The sequence below is a fragment of the Camelus dromedarius genome, chromosome 3 (genome assembly GCF_036321535.1).
Source record: "Camelus dromedarius isolate mCamDro1 chromosome 3, mCamDro1.pat, whole genome shotgun sequence".
Lineage (NCBI taxonomy): Eukaryota > Metazoa > Chordata > Mammalia > Artiodactyla > Camelidae > Camelus > Camelus dromedarius.
The window spans coordinates 107246587-107271457 of NC_087438.1; the positions used below are offsets into that span (position 1 = coordinate 107246587).

A 24871-nucleotide genomic window follows, 5' to 3' on the forward strand; every position below is an offset into this window, starting at 1 on the left:
GTCCCCTTAGGCAAATGACAGTTCGGACTTTGGAACAGGGGCAGTGGAGTAAACCAAAGGAAGGATGCTTAAACTGAAATGTTAAGCAACAGAACAGATATTATTGAGAGAGAGAGATTAGAATCACTTTGCCTATTGATCCATCATCAGATGAGTTTGGAGAGCCCATTGTATGCCTAGCACCGTGCCATATGGATTAAAGGTATAGTCAATCAATTGGAGGCACTCTTTTTGTCTTCAGGAGCGCCAATGCCTAGGATGGCTCAGATGACTATGAAAAGATTAGAGAATATGGCTGAGTGCCATTCTGTGCTAAGTCCTTTGGCACAGGGCAGTTAGGGAAGGGATGTTTAGTGGCAGGAGGCTGGAAAAGATGACCTTGGAAGATCTCTTTCTGGCCTGGGATTTTCTCTGTTTAATGGTTCTCAGGATTGCATCCTCAAGGGCACAAGTTAGTAATGTTGCAGTTGTAGCTCCTTTGGTCATATTCTCTAATCATTTCCCCAGGACATCTCTCAGAACCTAGGAATATGTTAATCATTGTTGCTTGTTGCCAGACCCAGAGAAGGGGCTGCCCCTCCTTTCTAGACACAGAAAACAAGGCAACATCTTCCCTCCCTTTAGGGCTCTCTTCAGGCTCTTGTTCTTCAGATATCAGTCATGGTCCCCACCAACATCTGCCATGACCCTTACCAGCATCTGCCTTGGCCCACACCAACATCAGCCATGGCCATCACCAGCATTAGCAATGACTCTCATGGGTGGGAGGTACAGAGTTGGCTGCCTGAGAATAAAGCTTTTATTGTTGTTAATTCTTGATGTGAAAGTCCTTCCTTCTCCTCTTTCAACAAAATAAACAGATTCCACCTACTTTCGGAAATGCCTTCCTTTCTTCTCTTGTTTCCTCCTCCTTTCGTTATTCTTCTTTAGCATTTGCATCTTCCTACCAACATTTCTCTTCCCTTCTGGTCCTCTGCCTTCTTCCTTTCCCTTCATTTGTTTATGAATTCTAGAATGATGGAGCTGAGAGAGATTTTCAAAGTCCTTTAGTACAGTCCACTCATCCACTTTACAGATGAGAATACTGTGGCCCAGAGAGAGAAAGAGACCGCCACAGTGGGTCCTTGTCCAAACCCAGAGCAGATTTGAGCTGAGTGCTCTTTCTTCTTTATTATTCTGCTCGCCTCCCACTTTTTCCTCCCCCTTCTTATTTTTCCCCCTTTTTATTTCTTGCCCAGTGTCATTTATTTTCTTTCGTCTCTTCATGAATTCTATGGTGATAGATGGAAAGAAAATCAGGCCCTTGGGTAGCAGAACTGAGGGGAAGTGTTTTGTCAAGTTCTCCTTCACCTCCCTTCCTCATGGGGAAAGGCTGTGATTTGGAGTGAGCCTCTTAATTTTCTTTGTCACAGACTCTACTCCCTCCATCCTGCCCCACCACATCTTTGGAGAGGTATGTACAATGTCTTTCTGCATATGAAGACTTTGAGCTGGATGAGCAAGGTGGCCTACAGGCATCCGGGTTTGGGAGATCACTGCCTTAGTCTCCTCATCCACGGAATGGGGATGATAATAGTACCCACTTCAAAGGATTGCCATAAAGATTAAATAGTTTTTAAAAAATTTATTATTGTATTATTTAATTATTTTATTTTGGTGGGGAAGGTAATTAGGTTTATTTATTATTAAAGGGAGTACTGGAGACTGAACCCAGGACTTTGGAGCTTGCTAAGCATGTGCTCTACTGTGTGAGCTATACCCTCCCCCCAGATTAAATAGTTAATGCCTATCAAACTTTTAGAGAAGTTCCTGGAGTAGAGTAGGTTCTAAATACATGTTATGTATAATATTATTAATTATAAATATTATTATTTAGAGGAATTCATATCTGTAAGGCAAAGGGTTGGGAGTCACAGATGTCATTCTAACATAAGGGAATGGAAAACTATGAATGTAGCTTAGACACTTGTTGGTGACCTCATCCCCACTGTGCTCTGCTTGCAGAATGTGCCTACTTACCCCCCAAATCTTTTAAACAACTATTTCAATTCAAATAGCAGACCATGTCTGTGATTCACCTGAGAAGGTTTTGGGATTTAAAGGTAAAGTTAGGCCTTGCTTAGAACTGACCCAACTTCACAAGTCCTTCTAGTATTTTTCCACTGAATACACTGGCAATGTCCAAGATGGAATAGTAGAGTACAGTATTCTCCAAACCCAAATCACTTGCATATCATATGATGAGTTTTGCCCAATTCATATACTGTTAATTAATTTACTTTTAATTTGACTTTTTTAGCTTAAAATAAACTCTCAGTATTATAATGAAATAGGTAAATTCTACTACTTAGTAAAATAAAATTTATGATAAGTAAAATAAAATTATCCTGTACCATTGAAATTTATGTTGCTTACTATCAGTGGAAATAATAACTAAATTTTAGGGAAAATTGTCATGGTGATAAGAGACTTAGAGGCCTCAGTCCTTGTATGGGCTGGGCATTAATTCATTGTTGGGCATAAATTCATTGTTGATTTTCCCCTCTGGCCTCTGTTCCTCCCTGGGCATTGAAAGGATTGGATCAGATAATTCTTCCCTCTCTTTTTTTTTTAATGACCAGGAGGATTTTTATAAAATTACATATAGAATTGGGTAGGGCTCCAGTTACCCTGATGAAAATATATTCTATATACCACTTTGTTCTTAAGACCTAAGTCTACAGTGTAACTCTGGCCTCCCGTTTTCCAATGACATTTTGCTTTCAGCACAGTGACTTCAGTTGGAAAAGCATCTTCCATTTGCTAACAAAAGTTCCTCCAAAAACACCCAGCAGTCTCAGCTTCCAAGCTCATTTTTACCTGGAGGATACTCATCACCTAGGCACTGGTTCAGATCTCTCCCAATGTCTTTTTTTCCCTACCTGGTACAGGTTGTCTTTTATTTATATATTTTTAATTCTTTTTCTTTGAATTCTTATTTTTTATTTAATTACTCATGTATTTATTTTACTACCAGTTTCTTACTTCACTTGCCCTCGGCCTAACCACCAGCCGCTCAGGGTTCTTTATCTCACGCAAGGAGGAAACTCTTCCTTCCTGAGTTCCTGAAGAATCGCTCAGGACCTAACTCTTCCACGGTTCTGTCTTCTCTCGTTTCTGTGTTTCTGGGGTTTTCCTCATGGAGTCGCTCCTCCCCTCGCTGCACAACCCCTGCCCCACCTCCCGCTCATCGCGGCCGGAAATAGTCCCTCTTCCTCCCGGGTCGGCGGCTCCCGGAGGCCCAGGTGTGCGGGTGACGGTCTCGTCTCCTCGTTCAGTGAGCCCTTGGTGACGCCCCCGGGGATCCTACCCTCCCGGGGTCAGAGCCCCCAGCACCAGGCGGCTCGAACTTGCCGAGAGCGGCAGCGAATGTTCTAGAAGTGAATTCACTTCCGGGACGCGCAGACCGCGCTCGGGTGCCATTAATGGCGTCCTCGCAGCTCCGTGAGGCGGGTACGCACGACTTCCCCGGCGTTTCAAACAGGCGGACCCAGGCTGGGGCCCCAGGCCCGTCACAGCTAGCGAGGGCCCTCAGCGACCACCGGGGACCACCCACCACCTCGGAGGCGAGGCTCGTCACAGCCCCCTCGCCCTCAGAGGCCGGCTCGGCGGGCCCGGACCGCGGGAAGCGCGGCGCGAAGCCCGGCACCCTTTGCACACGTCCGCTTCCCGCCGGGGCGCCAACCCGCCCGGGGTGTCTTTCATTAAGGTAAGCTCCGACTTTGATTTTGTGCTCATTCTTTCTGATATCCCCCCCCCCCTTTTTTTTTTTTAAAGACTACTTTCCAGCTTTCAAAAGTAATACATGTTGTTGTAAAACATCCAAGCATTACCAAAATATTTAATGTAGGAAATAAAAGTCCCCCATAGTCTCATTCTCAAGAGATAGTAACAACTACAAACAGTTTTGGATCCATTTCTCTAGAGTTTTCTTTTCCCATAAGAGAACAACAAAACATTAAAAAATACCCAACAGGATCCTACTATATATACTGTTTTACTTCTTGCTTGTTTTCTGCCGTTTAATCTTTCGTCCTAGATGTTTGGGCTTTTCTGCACAGAATGAGGTCATCTGCCTGTGGCACTTACTAGCTGTTAGGCTTTGGATGATTCACTTCTTCTCTAAGGGTTTCCGGTTTCCTCATCGGTAAAACAAAAACAGTTCTTTTCCCACCTGCCCACTTCCCTACGCTATAGGCCTTAAGGGAGATAACAGACGTGTGTGAAAGTGCAGATACCATGTGATGGATTCCAGTGGACTATTTTCTGTCCTATCCTCCTGTTTGATTGGGCTTATAGCACTGACCATGGCCTGAAATTCTCTAGTTCCCCAAGTTGTTTCTTTGTTTGCACCCACCCCAGAAGGTGAGCTGTGTCAGAGAAAGGACCAAGTCTGTTCTGCTCATCACTGTATCTGTCCCCAGAACGTAGAACCATTGATGGCTTGTAGTGGGAATTCAATAAATATTTTTTGGCTAGTGCCAAATGGCTAGTGGCTAATCCACTCTTAGCCAGGCTTCCAACTGATAAAAGGCCCATTGGGAGAGAACAGGGCAGAGCAGGATGGGGCTGAGCCTGGGTAATGGTGGACAGCTGGCCCATCCAGTGCCCTTGAGCTGCACCTCATCCAGCTCGCCTGTTCTGTAAGCCCTTTCCCTCTGTCTGCATCATTCTCTCTTGGCACTCTTTGCCACCTAGTGAATTAGTCATTCTTTATGACCCAGTTTAAGTGTTCTGACTCCTATTAAAATTGTCTTCAACATTGTACTGTCTCCTCACCTCCAGGTAGAGTTAGGCAGAGCCTTCTTTATGCTCCCACAATGCTTTGCACCTATCCCTTTTAAATGATAATAATCTTGGTTTTCCTGCTTTGCACAGTTGCTTTGTACCATGTGCAGTGCTGACACACTACACGCCTTCTCCCATTGAATCCTTAGGGTGATTTGTCAGGGAGGAATAATTATCATTGCCATTTTACAGATGAGGAAAATTGAGGCTTAGGAGTCTTAAAAACAATCTTGCTCCAAGGCATAGAGTGGTATACCATAGCAACTGGTATAACCAGGATTCCAGAACACATTTGACTAATTCCCAAGCTCGAGCTTTTAACTGCTGGGTCTTCTATGAGCCAACTTAAATTAAGAATTACAGGGGGGTGGGTATAGCTCATGCTTAGCATGCACAAAGTCCTGGGTTCAATCCCCAGTACCTCTACTAAAGAAAAAAAGAATTGTACAGTGACAGCTGGAAAGACTTACAGTCTTTACATAGTTGAATCTTATTCTAGGGATGAAAATACTGAGACTCAGTTACACAGTTAGAGCAGGGCTTTTGGGGGGAGGAAAATCTTGCTCTAATCTCTAGGCCATCCAATTTTGAGGTAGCACGGGGATTGAATCCTTTACTGAACCTTTTTATCCTCTTTGTCAGGAAGTGTAGCTTTTCTTATTCCAAGGCATGTTCAGTGAAGTCCTCCAAGCCCCTTTTCTCTGGACATGATGCGGTCTTTTCTTGGCTCCTGTGAAGAGTTTCTCTTTTCTACTAGTTGTTTTAGGTCACATCAAGAAAATGATCTCCAATGAGGTCTATGCTTTCTGCACAATTAAAAACCATTTTAGAGGGCAGGGTATAGCTCAGGGGTAGAGCACATGCTTAGCATGCATGAGGTCCTGGATTCAATCCCCAGTACCTCTATTAAAATAAATAAATAAACCTAATTGCCTCCCCCTCAAAATAAAAGCAACAACAACAACAAAAAACCAAACCAAAAAAACATTTCAAAAAGTTTGCCTTGTCCTATGGAAAAGGACTTTCTGCAGACCCAGGTGATGGTGGGAAGGGCTTAGATGTTTTGAGAGGCCCAGAGTTTGGACATACTCAGCCAGACAGCAAGGATAAGGCTGAACAACTTCCTGCAGCAGCTCCTGAGCCAGGGCTGAGCTGCATGTCTACTTTACTCTCTCTGTGACTCATTTCTTGGAGCAAAAAAGGGTCACAGTGAGACAAAGCAGTGCTTTGGGTTGGCTGGTTGGAAGCCTGCTGGTCCTGGGCTTCTGCAGAGCCATAGAGAAGGATGAGAGCAGGCATATGGGGACAAAACAATTCAACAAGCACTGAATATCTAATACACATGAACCACTGGGATGATCCTATCATGAGAGGGAAGTAGAGAAAGTTGAAGACTCTGGGAATCACCATGGGATGTGTCCGTGTCTTCTTGTTGGCCTTTGACATGTGCCAAAAAATCCATTAAGTTCCTTGCCTTTGAAGGGCTTAAAAAGCAGTAGGAAAGTTAAAAGGGCACCCAAATGTATGTAAGGCCACACTAAGCAAAAAAAACTGAGTGCCAAGAGTAGTGCCTATATTTCCAAGGAGATTCAGGAGGGAGAGTCCATGCCCAATTGGAGGTAAGGATGGTGGCAGCCCGGGGATTGCTTCATGGAGGACATATTGCAAGAGGTGAATCTTGAGAAATGGGGAGGATGCCGGAGAAATGGAGAGGGAATTACCATTCATTAAGGGCTTGTGCTTTCTCAGAAAAAGTGCTTGAAAGGTGACTGTGTTTACCAGTAAAATCATTATCTCTCTTTTTTAAGATGAGGAACTTGGGGCTCAGAAATGTTGAGCAAACTGCCAAGATAATATCGCAAGGAGGTGACAGAGGCAGAATTCAAAAATCAGGTTAGCTTGACTAGAGCTGGTGGGTGTGCCTTTCAGAGCAGAAATGAGGGGAGGGGTTTTTCCATATTTGTAGAGGGATAGAGAACAGTAGGAGAAAAGGACAGAGATGAGAATAATGGGCATGTAACATACCAATGAGAAATTCAGTTTGGGCTGGAGTTTGGTTTGTGTGAAGTAAAGGAGCTGGAAATGGAGGCAAGGGCTATCTTGTGGCAAGATGAGAGTCGTGTCATACTGAACCCTGGTGTTCTCCCTGAAGGACAGCATAAATACACAAATGAATGAGATCGATCTGTGTGTGTATTGACAAAGTATTGCTGAGTGAAAAAAGTGGGAAAAGGAGAAGTTGCAGAACATGGTGTTTAGCATAATCCCATTTTTGTAAAACAGAAATAGTTTACTATTGTAGTACAGCAGTTAAAGGCTCTCTGAAGCCAGGCTGCTTGAATTTCGACCTAGCACTGCCATTTCCAAGCTGGGCAACCCTAGGAAAATTATTTGACTTCTCTGTTTCCTCATCTGTAACTTCAGCTATACAATGGGATGACTAATAGTATATCCTTTATAAGATTGTTCTGAGGATTACATGGGTTAATACATACTCAACATTTAGAAAGGTATCAGGCACATAGTAAGCATTGGTGTTTTTGCCATTATTATGTTATTAAAATTATTTGGAAAGATGAATATTGAATTGTTAAGTGATTTACCCTAGGGAGTAGGATTTCTGTGCATTTTAGTTTTAAACTATCTCCCTATGTGGTTTAAATATTTTATGGCAAACACGTGTAATGTTTATACTATAAACAAACAAACCAGCAAGTTTATTTCAAAAGTTCGTATTAGGAGACTTTACTTTTATTGCATTTTTTTCCTTCTACTAACAATAGGCCTGCTAGTGACACATCTAGACATGTCTCTGATGTCACTCAGATGGCTCTTGGAAACAGGTACCTGAAACAACATTGTTTGGGTGTCCCACAGGCCTTGTCTGGAGTGATGCTGATGATTAGAAAAGAGAGCTAGCCTAGACCTCGCTACCTCTTCCTATTCTGCTCCCACGCCCTCATTTAGACTGTGTCTTTTCTTGGCGTAGAGCTGTTTTGAGAAGCCCTTTGGATCTGCTTTGCAAGTGGCAAATTGGAGCTTGTGGTGAGACCTCTGGTGCTGGAGACTGGGCTACGCCTCTAGCCTCCCGTACAGAAAATGAAGGGAAGCCAGGTATACTCAGTGCTGTGTGTTTGGGGGTTAGAGCGTAAGGCTTGAAAAGATCTTTGGTCTGAGTACTAGGGACTGGCAATTTAAAAATAAAATTTTAAGATGGGCCAGATATTATACTGCCCTTCTTCCTGACCTCTTGACTCAGTCAGACATTCTCTCCCATAATCCTTGCTAGCTCTTTCAGTTGAGTGATTTTGGAATGAAGAAGACCAGATGTGATGCAGTAACACATCTCTACCCCTAGACAGAGCCCTCACCACATATTCTATGCTGGGGCGGAAATTAGTGCAATTTCCCTCCTATATGAAGGATAGTGATGGAAAAATCACATATATTTATAGATTTAAGTTAACTTTACTATTAAGTAGAACAACCTGCAGGAGATTAGCCCTTGATTATTGGAAAAAACAAACTCATCTTTTTATTTCCATCTTCTTTATCACATTCAGCCTCCCTCCTCCTCCCTAGTTCATTCTTGGAATCACAATGGCAGTTCAAGGATTAAAAGAATGTTTTCTGCAATCAGACTTACTTTTGAAATCTTCTCTGCCTCTTATGAGTTGTCTTACCTTGGGCAAACTACATCACCTATTTATGCCTCAGTTTTGTCACCTATAAAATGGGAATATAATAGCACTTAGGTCTAAAGATGGATGAGATGAGGCATATGAAGTTGTTAGCCCAGTACCTAGCATTCAATAAACACTCAATAAATAGTGATGATTATTATAATTATTGAGTTGTTGCAGTCAAGGCTGAGATGGAGCATCAGGAGGGAAGGAAGAAAGTGATGTCTGTCTGTTAATGTAAAAGATGCACATGCTTTATACCCCAGCCGTTCCTTTCCTGTTCTTGTTTTCTGCCTGGAAAAAGTCACGTGTTCACGAAGATGTAGGTGCACTGATTATTGCTACACTGATTTCAGTAGAAAAACTAGGAAAAAGTAGAAATGCCCACCAGTAGGGGGATGGCTGGAAAACAATGGGATATCCAAAACATAAAATGTTCTGCAGTAATTAAAAGAATGAGGTGGAGCTGTATGCCTTAACAGGTAATGCTTTCCAAGACACGTTAATATGTGAACAAAACAAATTGCAGAATCATATGGGCAATTTGATTGCACGAAATGATAGCGTATATATTTCAATAGCTAGTATATATAGTTAAACATATTTCAGTATATATTTCAACATGTGTATAACTATTAAAAATATATATCATTTCGTGTGTGTGTGTATATATAAGTATATATATAAATAAAAATGATCAACTAGGATACCCCTTAAAGAAATAAAAGCTGGGAGGGACCTGGAGATCATTATCAAAGGGGGTTTTAGGTTACTACGTCTAGGATTAGAGTTTTTTAAAAAGAGAACGTATGCATGGATTGCACAGTTAAAAATGATCAAAAACAGAGAAGGAAATGCCTTTCTGGCCATGAATTGGAAGACTGTGACTTTGTCAAACCAAAGGCCTCATGGGAAATTCCCAGCTTATAGGCTTCTTTCTACCCCTGCAGCCCATCAATAGAGGGTGAAGGCTATTATCCTGATATCTGCCTCAGTTCACAGGGGCTGCAGCTTTGAGAGGAATATATAAAGAGGAATATCTATATCAGAATATCCCTACCTATATCTATGAAGGGTAGCATGTATATGTGTGTGTATATGTATTTATATATGTATTCCAGGTGTTAGAGATATATATATATTCCAGCTCAGAGCAAAAGGGTAGTGTGGTGAGTTAAGAGGAAGGAGATTTGTATTTGAATCCTGACTTTACCCTGGGATTAACAGCATGGTCTTAGGCAAGTCACTGTTCTTTTCCAAGCCTCAGTTTTCTCAGCTCTAAAATGGGGCTAGTAACCAGTGCCTTGTATCTATTTTTTAAGGATATTGGGAAGCTCATATGGGATTGCAGATGTGAAACACTCTGTAAACTGTAAAGTGCTCTTGCAAGAGAATCCTGCAAGTCTGCCTGGCAGCCAAGGTTGCAGCAGCCTTGCTGCATTCCTCTGGAGCTGGGGAGTGTTGCAGAACTGAATGCACCGCAATAAACACACAGCAGATCATGACAGTCACCTGATGTATAAGATACTAATGTGCTTTTCAGAAAGTATGACAGGCCAAAGGGGTAGAGAGGAAGGAAGGACATGGTCCTGAGGTCAGACAGATGGCAGATTGGGGTGGCAGTATCTGAACATCTGGGAATCCTAAGTTATGCAGGGTTGACAGTACAGTGTACACAGGAAGACTGGTCAGTGAGATCATCTTTGGAGAAGAACCCACAGATTCCTTCCTTCTAATCAGCTTTGATCTCCTCTTCCGTCAGTCCCCACAGACTCTCATTGCTGTGTCCCAGGGCCCCTTGGTGCCAGGTTTCAAAGCCAGTTCCTGAGGTACCCCTTCTTTTTATCCAGTGTCATACAGTCAGAGTTCCCAGCTGTGTGAATCTAGGACTTCAGGACCAGACCACCAGTTTGGGAATGGGGATAGCTCCCTGAGGAACCCTTTTTGAGGTGCATTTTTATGTTTATGAGGGAGGACAGTATGTGAAAGGGTTAAAGGAAGAAAAGGACAGTGGCAGAGTCTAGGGCTCGTGGGCTGCAGAGATGGCATGCAGGGGAATAAGTCTGGGGGAAGAGCACAGCTGTGGAGGGCTTTGGGAGCTCTAGCATTCACTCTATAACCTCAAGGAAGTCATTTATTCTCTCTTGATCGGCAAAATAAAAGGGTTGATCTATGTCTGGGGCCCCCAGTCAGAATGATTTAGAGCCTTGCTACTCAAACCTTTGGTCCATGGATGCATCAGCATCACCTGGGAGCAGTTAGAAATGCAGTTTCTCAGGCACCCCTTCCCCGCCCCAAGACCTCCCGAGTCTGAATCAGCATCTCAGTGAGATCCTCAGGGGATTATACACACTCTGAAACACACTGACCTATAGACTCTTGTTACTATTACTGGTGTCTGGGTCTCCATCCTAAGAGATTCTGTTTCAGAGTCTGGTATGATGGTGGGAAGCCATGCGTTTGACAAGCCCCTCACAGCTAGATTTGAGAGCTGTTAAAATTATAGAACTGCCCTGAGTCTCCATGATTCTTTTGGTTGGTACTTAAGACACCCTGAAGGAAAGTGCGATTCCCTGTGGGTGAATGAGTGGGAGATGGAGGATGGACCTTGCGAGCAAGAGAGCGGAGGCTTGTTCTCTGGGTGCCTGAGGTTGCCCAGTATATGAGGCAAGACAGAACGCTGCCCATTTCATGGCTGGGATTAACGACTATCAACAGTTCTGTTTAAGATGGTAAACTCATTTAGCAACGGACACTGAAAAACAGCCGAATTCAAAGGCAGAGAGTGGTAATCTAATTGCACTGAATTAGCCTCGGGAGACTCGGACAATATCAACTTCAGAAAACCACAAAGGGATCCTTTATAAGGAGTTTCAAAAGCTTTGGGGCCTTAGTACCCCTCCCAAGGGCTTGCACTGCAAAGCGCAGGCCTGTGCATATAAGCCCCTCTCCCCAGCTTCAGAGGGCATTGTTCTCTTCTAATGTGCTTTCTGAACAAATTTCCTGGCTAGCCTGATGGTGTTTTCAGTTGTGTGTTAGGCTTAACAGGGAGCTGGTTCAGGAGAGACAGCTTGAGTTCAGGGCTGAGAAGCCTTCAGCCACACAGGCCGTCAGTCCTGTGAACACCACCTGTGCCTGAGGCTTGTCTGTGGACCAGGGCATTTTCTGGCTGGTCTTTCTGGCCCTGACGTTCTCTTCTTCTGCAATATCTTCTCATTTCTCAAAACCAGGCTCTTACATAACTGAGGTGATTTCCTTTAATAATCCTTTGTCACATCTTGAGTTTGGGTGTGTGCATGTTCGTTGCCCAATTTATTTATTATCCAATCCATTTTAAAGAAGGAAAAGGTACAAGTGAGTGTGTGTTTATGGCATGACTCAGAGAGCTAATGAAGATCAGATGGTAATTTGGGAATCAGGAAAGGAGGCAACATAAGTATCGTGAAGATGTATCTCTGACCTGCATTTCATTTACTTTTCTGCAGCACATTACAAATCTCAGTCCACAATAGCAGCTTGAATTTCTTCTACATCCCTCCCAGGAGGTGGATTTTCCATCTCTGCTTGCACATCTCCACTGACAGGGACGCTCACTACCACTGAGGCAGCCGCTGCACCATTTGATGGATCTACCAGAAGGTTCTCAATTACGTTGAACCTGAATTTGTGTGTGTACTTTAAAAATATATTCATCAGTTTACTCCAGTTCTTCTCGTGGAGCCATATAGGATAAATCAAATCTAATGTTTCCCAAATGGGGTCCCTGGATACCTAGGGGGTTCATGACATAGTCATAAGAATTCAAAACCCATTTTAAACATTTCGAAGACTAACACGTTGCATATTTACTTCAGACAAGGCTCTGTGGACTAACTAAAAAGCGTCACATCTTTACTTTTGCTTTTTCTTAGGTCATCTCAATGTGGCGATATTGCTTACCTCTCAATTTTATTAGTGTTTCTGGCAGTTCTGTAATGCCTTTGGTTAATAAAGATGGGGAAAATAAGTTAATGAAGAATGGGATTTGCTAAACAAATTTTGAAAAACATAGCCTTTATAGGGGAGGAAAAATACCAAGCAGAGTCACTGAAAAAGTATAGAAATCTTTGGTCTCTTTCCCAGGCCCCTCTTCTATCTCTGAGGATAATGATCAGGCATCATGTTTTCTCAGCATTTTTCCCAGCATTTCCTGGGAAACTGACACATTTATGGGATCTGTCAGTAATTGTATCTGGGTTGGGATAACTCTCCAGAGAGTGAAGTTGTTTACTGAGGTCCTCAATTCTTTCAGACCTTGGAGCCTGAATATAATTCAGTGTTGCCATTTTTTGTAATAACTGAAATAGCTATAACCAAAACTGTTCTATCATGGAGGAGATAGGAAGGCGATAATCCTGGACTAGCGTCACTAAAAATAATTTTAGAGACAGTGATTCATCAATTTCCTTCATTTTATAGCCAGGGAAACTGAGGCCACAAGGGTCATGAAACCTTCTCAAGGGCATGCCACTAACTAAATTCTGGATCCCAGGTCTTCTGCCTTTGGGGCCAAGGCTACTTTGCCCAAAGCAGCAGAAAACCTGCAGAATAGCGTCAAGATGGCCAGGCAGGAGGTGGTGCCATCCATCTTAAAAATCATTCTGGCTTCTGCCAGCTGATGAAGGAAATAAAGTTAATGACGCCCACATAAATGTGATGCTGTCGCAGGCCGTGCACACAGACTGTCTGGAGGGGAGCTCTGCGGGCCTTCTGAAGGAGGAAAAAGGTTTTTAATGTAGCTTTCAAAGGAGCAGCGTCTCCCCTTTCTGCAAGGACAGGGACTGTGGCATCTGTTACCTCTGTCTCCCATGCAGAGTGCCTAGTCTTGGACTGGGTGCATAAACACCTGATAAATAAATGCCTAGTGAAGAAATGAAGGCAGTTCAGCACTGAAGTCAGTTCAGCCTGAGCCTTTGTGGTATGGGCCTCTCTCTTTCATGAAGACTTTATCTGAGGCTGGAGGGAACTTAGAGGTGTTGGAATTGGTCATTTGAATTGACTAGTAAGAAAACTGAGTCCCCATGAAGGAAGGACACTTGTCAAAGCGATGTTGCAGGATGAGAGCAGAGCTGAGTCTATAAGGAAGTTTCTCAAATCGTAGCCTAACTGTTCTTTCCACGGTGCTGCAAGGTCGCAACCGCTTTCATGAGATGGCCTCAAAAATAAAGCCCCTACACTTCCCCTGATAGGTCGTTAACAGTTCTGCAAATATGCAGAAGTTATGTGCCAATTCATAACTCCATTTACTAGCCTAGGATCCTTGTCCAAAATGTACTTCGGGAGCAAAAAACATGACGTTTTCTTTTCTCTTTCTCAAGCTTCCTAAGCCCCCGCAAGAGGGTAGATTGGCATTTTAACTGGCCCTAATGCATACTTGCCTAGGGAGTGTCTTTCCTTAGGAAAAAGTCCTTGGCCCACTTCAGAAGCTCCTAGACACTTTCCACAGTGCCCAAAATGAAATGGGTAAGATTTGAGGAAGAATACAACTATGCTACTGAGGAGGAAAAGATTCGAGTGGTCACCTGCCCCTCTTGGCAAGCTTGGAGAATGGGAAGCCAGAAGGGCCACCTCTGATGAAAACTCATTTACCTTTCAACTGGGTGGTTTTTCAGGACTAAGAGATGAAGCAATCTATTTGCCATGTTCCTTTTGACCCTAGTTTGTATAGAGACATCTTTACTGGTTTGGGTGACCTTTCTTAGCAAGTGAGTGCCATATTCAGTACAAAACCTTGTGCAAGGTAATATTTATTGGGGTCGTGGATGGAAACGGCACATAAAGAAAAGCGAATCATCTTTTGGGAAAACCACCCGTGGGTTAGACTCAGTTTATCTCCTCTGCCTTAATTCTCTTCTCAAGCACAAACTAAGTCCCTTTTTGTTTCATTGGGTTGCTGTATGTCTTCCATATGGGGCGTTTTCTCAAGGAAACTAGACTTTCCTTCCCATTACAATTGGTTCATGGGAGCCCTAGGTTAAATATTTTGTCATTCATCCACCAGTGGTTCTCAACTGCAGGCAGTTTTGCACACCCCCGCTCCCCGCTCCCTCCTGGATATCTGGCAGTGTCTGGAGACATTTTTGATTGTCATGACTTGGGGAGGTGGTGTTATTGGCGCCAAGGATGCTGATAAACGTCTTACAATGTGTGGCTTAGCCCTCATAGCACAAAATTATCCAAAATGTTCAAAATGCCAGTAGTGCCAAAATTGGGAAACATGGTTATATACCCTGGGTCTGTTTGGGTTACTCAGAAGGTGAGAACATTTGACTCACCCTGGGCCCTTCCCAGCCATAAGCCACTGTAGGGGCTCTGGGAATCAAAACAAGTTCCCCTTGGCTTGAAAGGAGGTTTGAAAGGAATGTGCTTCTACCGAAAAAGAACAAAACAAAACACATCTTTGCTTATTATTTTTGATCAGCCTGGATATAAAGCCCCATCCCCAACTAGAAACAGAGAGACAAAATTTAGGTTGTTGAATACTAGAATACTAGAATTTACCACTCATGGAATTTTAGAATGACAGGCTTTTAAAATATCAGAGCAAGAACTTCAGCCAAATCATCTTATTTTACTTATGGGGACACAGTTGATGAGCACTGCAATGCTGTTTGTCCCCCAGTACCCTATATCTCTCTCCCCATCGGCTCTCTCTAAGGTCTCGATTCGTTCTCAGTGTTGGCACCGTATAGCATTTCTTCCCACTCACTTCGATTGTTGTTTTGTTTGTTTTGATGTCATTATTGCCATTTTGCTGGTTACGTGCTGATGCAGCAGCACTTCTGTTATTGAGAGCCTTTCTTTTTCTAGCCTCCATATTTCCCCAACAAGGTGAGCAGCTGGTATCATTTAATCTAAGGAGTATCTGGGTGCCTGAGATGATTGGATTGGCTCATTCTAACACAGCCCCTGTCCCTTGGGGGAGAAGGGGTTATTCACATGGAACCTGCTGGGGAGCCAGTCTCCACTCACCCCCGCATACATTCTTTTGAGCCACTAGATTTTAATACCTCTGTATTTTCACCTAAACTTTAAAAAATGAGAGAGTTAGAAAAGAAAATGCCAATTAGACAAAGACAATACTTTCCTTCCTTGTTACTTTTTTTTTTCTCTCATCTCTGAAAAATTGCTGAGGATATCTCCTTGGTTCAATTCTTATTTTTATAATTTTATGTTTCACATTCTGAAACACTTATTCCCCATATGATGTAGCCATTTCTATATTTTGGAAGTACAATGGCAATAATCCCTTTCCAGTTCTCCATAGTCGTGACTCTTCTTTCCTTATATACACATAGCATTATATCCCGTATCCATTGTGGCTCATGTCTGCCTTGACACATGTAGGGGAAGGAAATATAGAGTGATGCTTCCTGATAGGCCACCACCAGTAACTTAAAGAATTAACACGGTGGATTCATAACCTCATCAAAATGATTACAATGCAAACCTTTTAGACTGTCTCCCTTTTGCGAAAGACAGTGTCTGTGAGAAGAAAATCAAGCCAAACGGTTCATCAAGAAAAAAGGAGTTGGTGGGGGAGGATGTGCTTGGTCCTATTAATTTGCTCTTTAATCTCACTGGTTCAGTTCTGTCTCAGAAAGCCAAACAGAGAATCAATTTGCATACAAATGTTACCAAGTACCCCACCTCCACAGCATTTTATAGTTCTAGTATGTAAGAATTTGATACTGTTAAGAAGATACTTCCTGCCCTTTCACCCATAAAGTAGCTACATTTCACAAGGCCCTGGATTGTTGCACTTTTTTTCATTCTGACTCCCTGACTATTTGTATTCTGAGATGTGGGCAGGACTGTGGCCTATCAAAGAATTATTTGAACTGGAAATCAGAGAAGGATAGAGGTCTTTTCTTCATATCTAGAGAAAGACATGAAGAGAGTCTCACATATAGACTCTTAAAATCTAGGGGGAGGTGTCATTCATTTAATAAACAAACCACTGGATTAGTCAAACCAATTCATATGCAGAGTTATCTACAATATGAAAAAAAAAAGCAAGAATTATTTGCTGGTTTATGATGGGAGAGACTAATATTTGGTGGTTACTTATTTTAAAAAACAACCTAGAGTGGGTTTTTCAAATAACTGTTAATCTAATGTCACGGTAAAACATGAGAGTCAGACATCTAAAATGAAGAAGATTAATGATCCCTGCAGGTCATGAAAGAAGACTAATTTTTTTCAATTCATATAAATGGAATTTATCATAACCATCTCTGAAGATGGCATGATTTACTCACTTATAAAAGGATTGTATATTTCAAGGCTTCCTGAAGAGGTGATTTTTCACTTTTCACCTGTGTTAACAAAAGAATGCTAAGCCTGTAGGCAGAAAATTTTAACTTAGGAGACCATGGGTGAGAGAACTCAGTTACTGAATTGGGGATAGACATAAATTAAGAAACAAAACAAACAAGACTTGCCCATTAGTTCAGGATCTGCAGCTAACAAGTAGAGTTTGGAAAGGTGAATGGGGGAGAGGAGGGAGTCAAAGTTTCAAAAGAGAAATGTTTCCTGGAATCTGTACCTGCATAGATCCACTCTGCACACCAGGTTCAGGGCTTTACAACCTGAGGTCTTAACACTGTCAGTTCCAAGCACTAAGCCTCTGTAACACCCCACCCCCACCCCTCAGAAAAAGAAAACAACAACAGAAAAGGAGAGAAAATGAAATGTTCTGTGTCCAGCGCGTTCGAGTGCAACCTTCCCCGTCACCGCTAGTTGTCACTTGGCTCCCAGACGGGAGAGCTGAGGTTTTCGGCACTGCGGTTAGAGAGAATGCAGTCCTAATTAAACTGAGTAACTCCTAAAGCTTCCCCTTAAAGTCCTCAGCCTAGTGAGAGCCAATATGCAGGGAGGTTGAGGGCCAGTGATGGGGTGGGGGTGTAGCAGGCAGAAGGACAAAACAAATCACAAGAAACAGGCAAACAGCTGCCAGGGCATCGACTGTCTCAGACCTCTACGCACAAGCCAGACACCCTGCGGGCGGGGTAGGGGGGATGAGGGAGCGGGGGATGGAAAGACCCGATTGCAGCGGTATACAGCACCCTCCTCCCCCCCAAATGAGGGGATCACGGACAGAGTCAGCGTCCATGCTCCTTTCCCCATTTCCATCAGAGCGATGTGGTCAGTAGAAAATTGCATACCTGAAGAATACAATGGTCTCCCAAAGGTAGAGTCGAAGAGTATTGAAGCTGTACATTTTTCAGGTCCTTGTGCTTTGTAGTCCACGAGTTATGAGGGCAAAATGTTTCGAATTGGCACTTACAAAACCAGCGAGCGCTGTTGAAAAAAATAATCCAGATGCTATGGGGAGGTGGGGAACAGGGGCTCGGAAGGAGAGCCCCAGGGGAAATTGGGATGTAGTGGGCTGTAGGTACCACGGACAGAGGCAGCCTCGAGGCGTTTCAGCACCACGGAGAGCGTCCAGCCCTGCTTTTCAGGAGCGCGAAGAGTATTGCTGTTTGTTAAACTCCAGCGTGTCTGTTGGCTCCCTGCGGCGCTGGGGAGGCACGTTTGGGGGTGGGTATATTTTCTTTTTTACCCCTGTTTTTCTGTTTAAACGGCCAGCTCCGTGAAAGAAAAAAAAAATCTTCTTTGGAGATCAGAGCGCTGGCCTCGGACCATTAGATTGGGCGAGCATCCTGGGTAGAGAGAACAGGGCTTTATGCCCCTGGGCTGGCTTGAGGGGTTAGGGGCGAGGGGAAGCGATTGAAGGTGCTGCCTTCAGTTAAATCCCGGAGAATGTGCCAGGTTGGCGCATCGCGACGGAGTCCCGGAATCTCGTTCCCCTGCCTGCGTACCCGTCTGCTGTCGCCTTGCGATCCCTGTTCTCCTGTCCCCGCCGAATAAGTTATGATCACTGCAGGAAAGGTGTCCCATTGCTCGGGGCTGCAGGCATGAGAGAGCTCAGGGCAAGTTTCAGAGGCTGCCGGGGTCCATGGCGACCCCGCAGGGCTCAGGAGCCCAAGGCTTCAGATGCATCTCTGTTTTCTGAGCTCGCCCATCTTCCTTTGGCCAGGACTCCTTTAGATCTTCAGACTTTCTTACTGCATTAATTTAACAAACTGGCGGCGTAGGGAATTGGGAAGGAGGGGGCGGGCAGGCGATGGCTGATGGTTGAGGGGGGCGGTGGAGAGAAAAAAAAGGGGGGAAAACTCCTTAGTATCTTCAAACCCTCCCACTCGAGGTGCTCATTGGCCCGCGGCTGCGAAAACCAGATCTTTTCCCGGTGTTTGGCCAATCGCGTGTTAGATTCTGGGTTGAGTTTAACGCTTAGAGTGCTGGTCGAGATCCGTGACTCCCCTCTCCATTGCAGGCGGGCGGTGGAGTAGGGGAGGTTATGGAGTTAATCTCTCTAGATCTCTCAAAATATTGCATTAATTTTTAAAGAATGTAGTTGTATGTGAGTAATACAAACAAACACCACAGGTTCCAGTTCAGACGTGCTTCTGGGCTCGGTTCATCATCTTAAAAGCAAAGAATTGAACCAGATCTCTTGAGTTTCTTTAGAGCTCTGAAGTTGTAATATTTGGTTCCAGAAAAAAAAAAAAAAAAGGTTTCAGTAAGAAGTCTGGTCAATAAAAGCAGATCCCTCCTCTCCCTCCCCAGGGGCACTGCAGCAGGAAAATACAGAAGAAATTCCTTGAACAGTTTCCAGTGTTCAGAGGGAGCAGTACTGGCCTCACTGCTGGTACCTTTTGGGAAGATAAGGAATATATGCCTTCTTTCAGCTGGACAGGAGACAGTTTTATTTACATTCACGTGCTGAGGAAACAGAGCCTCAGAGAGCTGTGGCTTGCTACAAAATAATGATAGTGCCAAGTGGTACATGCAGGTTTCTCATACTTATCACTCCCACTCTCTGTTTTTTCTTCCTTCTGCTTCAGTTTTCCCAGGTTATTTGAATCTCAAAAACCAGCTATACATTTCACTCTAAAGTCCAGCTGGGAATGTGGAGTTAATCAGATTTTCTCCAAGCTACTGGACTTTAGTAGATTAATAGCCTCTTCAGGATTTTCTGGCTGATTTGAACTGGCTGGAACTCTGGGGTCTGTCTCTCTCCCAGCCCACTGAAAGGAGATAACCCCTCCCTCTCACTTAGTAGCTTTTGGAACTCCTTCTTTTGAGTTTTTGGAGGCTGGTTTTCAGTAGAATTGTCCTTAACAGCTCAGTTCCCTCGAAGCCTGGGCCTTCTCCCTAGCAAAGAAGTCTGGAAAGCTTTGTTCACTAACCTCCTATCACAGTGATTATCTGCCCTAACCACCCTCCCCTTCAGTGTTACAGCACACCCTACATTACTTCCTCTTTTATTGGCTCCCATACACCAGAACAGTGATCGGTTGCTTAGACTTTCCATGAGATTCTGAGTAGTGACTGAGAAGGAACTTTTGTTTTAAAGGTAGATATATATATGAGTCTGATACAAATTTATGTGATCAATCTGTATCTCTCTATCTGTCTGATGTATCACTAACCTTTATTAGCATGCTTTCTATGGACCAGGCACTACTGTGCATTTAACAGAATCTAATTTACTTCTCATAGTCAAACTTTGAGGTAAAGATTATCTTTGTGACTGTGTTTTTGTACTTGTGTATGTGCATATATGTGATTTGCTTGGAAAAGACAAGCATGCATATTTCTGTGTATATACATTGATTTGTGATTTATATCTGGCCTAATTCTGAAGTGAGTGTGAGGTGCATATATGTATTTGTACATTTGTGTTTGTAGATGGGTCTCTGTCCACATAGGCGTATATGTCTGCATCTGTGTGTATCACACTTGTCCCTGGAGGTACTGAAACAAAATGTGAGCTGGAAACTTCGTTCTTGCTTCTCACTTGGCTAGGAAGCACCTGTGTAGGTAGGTGTAGATGAAGTGTGTAGAATTCCTTTTTCTTCTCCTTCAAGGGATGTTGTGTGTGCATGTGTGTGAGGGTGTTGCTGTTTTGGGGTGTGAATGGCTTTAAAGTTGTGGCCTGTGCAGGAAACGAGAGTGATTATTACTTGTTTTCTGGTAGGCTTTTGTTTAATACGAGGCTGCTACTTTTATTTAATCAGCACAGGTGAACTGAGCTCGTGCCAAGCATTGGAGATATGACAATGTGTAAGATAAACAATACTCTGAATCTCTGGAACATGCAGTCACTTCAGAGGTTCAGTGGGAAAAATTCCTCATGATTGTGAATCTTCACTTTTTACCTAATACCTCATATTTCTTATGTCTACATGCAGTATACCCAGATCTTCCTGTCTTGTGTAGGTCACTTTTGAAAATAAACAACCAAGGCTTGGGGGTCTGGAATTTATGCTCTTACTATATCTCTGCCTCAAAAAGCCTGGCTGACATTGGATAAATGACCAAACTTCTCTGGCCTAAGTCAAATGACGACAGGCATGCCCACTCTTCTTACCACAAAAAGCTGCATAGAAGCAATGGCATCCAGGTCTGATCTTACTGGGACTACCAGGCTATGAAAAAGAACTCTGAGTGGAATGAAATAGATTGGCTTCAGCTGATGGTCCATTTTTATTGGTACGTATTCTCTGTAGCCTAATTCCAGTAACTGATTGCTCTCTTATAGGTCCCAGTAACCAGATTTGAATCCTTCTAAGTATAAATAAATTTTGATATACACTGAGACTTATTTTATTACTAGAGGAGATTGATTTTTTCACTTATTCTACAAACATTTATTGAGCATTTACTGTATGTCAGGCACTACTCTAGGCACTGGGGCTACAGCAGAGAACAAAACAAGTTAAGATCCCAATTTTAGTGGAGTGTATCTTCTAGTAGAGGGAGACAGAAGATAAACAAGTAAATTATGATGTGTATTAGGCAATCATAAGGATTAAAAAGAAAAAAGTAGGGTAAAGGGTGGAGAGTAATACAGAGATGCTGTTTTATACAGGGTGGTCATGTGAGGGAATGCCTTCTGAAAAAGAGACGTTTGAACAAATAACTGTAGGAAGTGAGGGAACGAACCTTGTGAACCCCGGGGAGGGGAGGAAGAGCTTTCCAGGCAGCTAATGCAAAGGCCCTGAGAGGGGAGTATGCTTAGAGTGTGCAAGAAACAGCAAGCAGGACAGTGTGCCTGGATGGAGTGAGTGAAGGAAAGAGTGCCAGGAGAGAGGTTAGGAAGTAGCTAGGGGCCAGATCATGGACTACCTGCAAAGCATAGTAAGGATTTTGGGTTGTATTTTGAGTGAGACCCATTGGCAGGTTTTAAGCAGAGCAGTAACAAGACCTGACAACATTTTAGTAAGATTAACCTGGCTACTGTCTTTAGAGTAAGATGTGTGGGAAGGAGAGGCAAAAATGAAAGCTAGAGACTAGTTAGAAGCTACAGAAAAAAAAATCCATGTGAGAGATTCTTTGAGAATCCTCTTATTCCATTCTTTTATTTACAGAAGAGGAAAATTATATCCAGAGAGGTTAAGCAACTTTACCCCTTAGACTAGTAGCAGAATTGAGAAAAGAATATAGGTACCCTAAATATGGCTAAAGGATCTTACCACTTTTTTTTTTCCCTCCAACTAAGATGAAGGTTAAGGAAATTTACAAAGGAAGGGCTTTATCTAACTTGTTACCGATATATCCCTTGCCCTTGGCACAGTGCCTGGCACTTAGGAAGTGCTCAGTAAATATTTCTTGCAAGGATGAATAAGTGAATAAATGAAAGAAGAACAAAACAATTTAGGTAGAGGGCCTAAAGAGAAGAAAAGCAGGGGAAGAAATAGTGTTAATCAGGTGATACTATGTTGTCCTGAGCCAGCTAATGTAATTAACACCATGGCAAGCCACTGTCCAAAATGACATTCACAGAGGAGAGTGCTGGAGGCTTCAACACTGCTTTGACAGGCTCTAGTGATACTTTGTAAAGAGAGATGGATATTTGGAGCAACTGAGCAGCTTGCCTAATTGTGCTGAAGTATTATGATGAATATGGGTCTGAAAATGGACTATGGAAGAGCCTTTCCTCCAAGGAGCTGAGGCTTACTGCCAGCCTTTACTAACTCAACTTAGAGAATACACTTGCTACTTTTTTTTTTTAAATTACAAAGCAATAGTCTATTCTTTGTGCTTTAAAGAAGGGAACTCAGAACTACTTAGGAAATCTCAGTGGCACCAGAAAATTTTTAGTCATAAGGAGTACATGCATAAAATACTGAGAGACCTTTCCTCCCGTTTTACTGACAGGTCACCCAGGGACCAGGAAAGTGGTGCAGCTGGCTTAAGGTATCACCACAAAGTTGAATCTAGAACTCAGGACTCCTGCCTCTCAAGTCATGGCTCCCAACCCCTTCACTCCAGGACCTGAACTAAAAGAAGAGAAGGTAGGATCAGAGACAAAAAAAAGTTTCATATCAAGGCTAATCAGATCTTGGCTTTCTGCTTGAAGACTCCTGGATTTTCTTTTGCAGCCAAGTCTGTACTTGTACCATGCTCTAACCTCTTGACATCCACATTAGACTTTTCATTACCTCCTTGTACTTTATTTCCATTTTCCCCTCAAACCACCTCTGCCTCCCCCCCCCCCCCCCCGCCTTTCTTCTCAGTCTGCCCTTAACTCTTATTTCATGCTCATTCAGTCCATTCCTCTTACTGGGTCTTTCATCTTCCACTGTCTCCAACAAGGATTTTTGGCATCAAGGCTTGGCAGAGGATATGGCCTTTTTTTCCCTGAGTTTTCGCTCAGTAGTTCATTCATTAGTTTTAAAAGGATGCATGTTTTGAGCACTGGCTGTATGTCTGACATGGTGCTGAGGTTTTACATGTCTAACTAAAGATTTGTTCATTCAGTTTGTAACAAATATTTAGATTCTTTCTCCATACCAGGAACTAAGGCAGTTGATAAAATAGAAAGAGCATGTAAACCGTTGCTTGGAGGGAGGAGGTGATGAAAAGAGATTCTTGTACTGCATGTTTAAAAACCATTTAAAATGGAAATACACATATATAAAGTGCATAAGTTTTGATCAATTATTTACAAAAGGGAAGCTATCCATATCATAACATTACCAGCACTTGAGAAGCCTACCTCATATCACCTCCCAGTCATTATCTGCCAAAGGGACCTACTATTCTAATTTCTGTTACTTCTAATTTGCTTGTTTCTGTCTAAAATCATCTTTATTCATGAGAGGAATTAACCAGTATTATTCCTTTTAAAAAAAATGTATTTTTAGGGTTTTGGTATAAAGATTGTGGTGGCTTCATCAGCAAGTTGTGATTGTTTTTTCTTTAGAACTGTCTCTATAAGATTGGTGTTATTTCTTTTTTAAATGGTTGCAAGTGTTCATTGATGAAGCCGTCTGGGCCCAGTGGTTTCTTAGTAGAAGGTTTCAATTTACAGATTTAATTTCTTTAATATATGTAGGACTGTTGAGATTGTATATGTATTTCTTCTCGTGCCACCTTTAATAAGTTGTATTTTTCCTAGGCATCTGTCTATTTTAGATACATTTTCACATTGAATTGCTATCACTCTCTTATCTTGTCAGTGTATAGAATTTGTTTTTAATTTGTCATATTGGTAATTTGTGCTTTCTCTTTTTTCTTGATTATTCTTCTGGGGGTTAGCCTTTTTTTTTTTTTTTTGTCTCTTCAAATAACCAGCTTTTTTTCTATGTTATAAATTTATTTTCTATTCCTTTTTTTCCACTCTCAACTTAAACATTTTTTGAGGAAGGGTGATAATTTGCTTGTTTTTCCGGTTTCTTGAAATGGATGCTTAGATAATTGATTTTTAATTTTTCTTTTTTTTCTAATATATATATATATAATACTATATATTATATATACTCAGTCTTTTTATGGCTGAGTAGTATTCCACTGTATGTGTACACCACATCTTCTTTTCCATTTATCTGTTGATGGACGCTTAGGTTGCCTCCATGCGTTGGCAATTGTAAATAATGCTGCTATGAACATTGGGGTGCAAGTATCTTTTCAAATTAGTGGGTTTTTTTTTTCAGATATGTACTGGGGAGTGGAATTGCTGGGTCCTACAGTAATTCTATTTTTAGTTTTTTTGAGGAACCTCCACACTGTTTTCCACAGTGGCTGCACCAATTTATATTTCAACCAACAGTGTACAAGGGTTCCCTTTTCTCCGTATCCTCACCAAAGTTTGTTATTTGTGGGCTTTTTGATGATAGCCATTCTGACGGGTGTGAGGTAATATCTTATTATGGTTTTGATTTGCATTCCTCTGATGATTAACAGTGTTGAACATCTTTTTATGTGTCTGTTGGCCATCTGTGTGTCTTTGGAAGAATGTCTATTCAGGT

At 42.5% G+C, this 24871-nt stretch overlaps 1 protein-coding gene and 2 long non-coding RNA genes across 4 annotated transcripts in view; 2 read left to right on the forward strand and 1 right to left on the reverse strand.

Annotated features, from left to right (window-relative positions):
• GLRA1 (glycine receptor alpha 1) overlaps positions 1 to 18452 on the reverse strand; it is an 80408-nt gene extending 61956 nt beyond the window's left edge. For both annotated transcript variants that reach the window (XM_064484472.1, XM_010987271.3), the window contains exon 1: positions 17717 to 18452. In XM_064484472.1, coding sequence (XP_064340542.1) covers positions 17717 to 17772 — 56 coding nt within the window. In that variant the 5' untranslated portion in view covers positions 17773 to 18452. The remainder of the gene's footprint in view (positions 1 to 17716) is intronic.
• LOC135321023 (uncharacterized) overlaps positions 1 to 22822 on the forward strand; it is a 92331-nt gene extending 69509 nt beyond the window's left edge. Inside the window, exon 3 of the long non-coding RNA XR_010380404.1 lies at positions 22779 to 22822. This is a non-coding gene — a long non-coding RNA (uncharacterized LOC135321023). The remainder of the gene's footprint in view (positions 1 to 22778) is intronic.
• A 10-nt stretch (positions 22823 to 22832) lies between these two features.
• The window catches only part of LOC135321024 (uncharacterized), a 303283-nt gene continuing 301244 nt past the window's right edge, over positions 22833 to 24871 (forward strand). The window contains exon 1 of the long non-coding RNA XR_010380405.1: positions 22833 to 22915. This is a non-coding gene — a long non-coding RNA (uncharacterized LOC135321024). The remainder of the gene's footprint in view (positions 22916 to 24871) is intronic.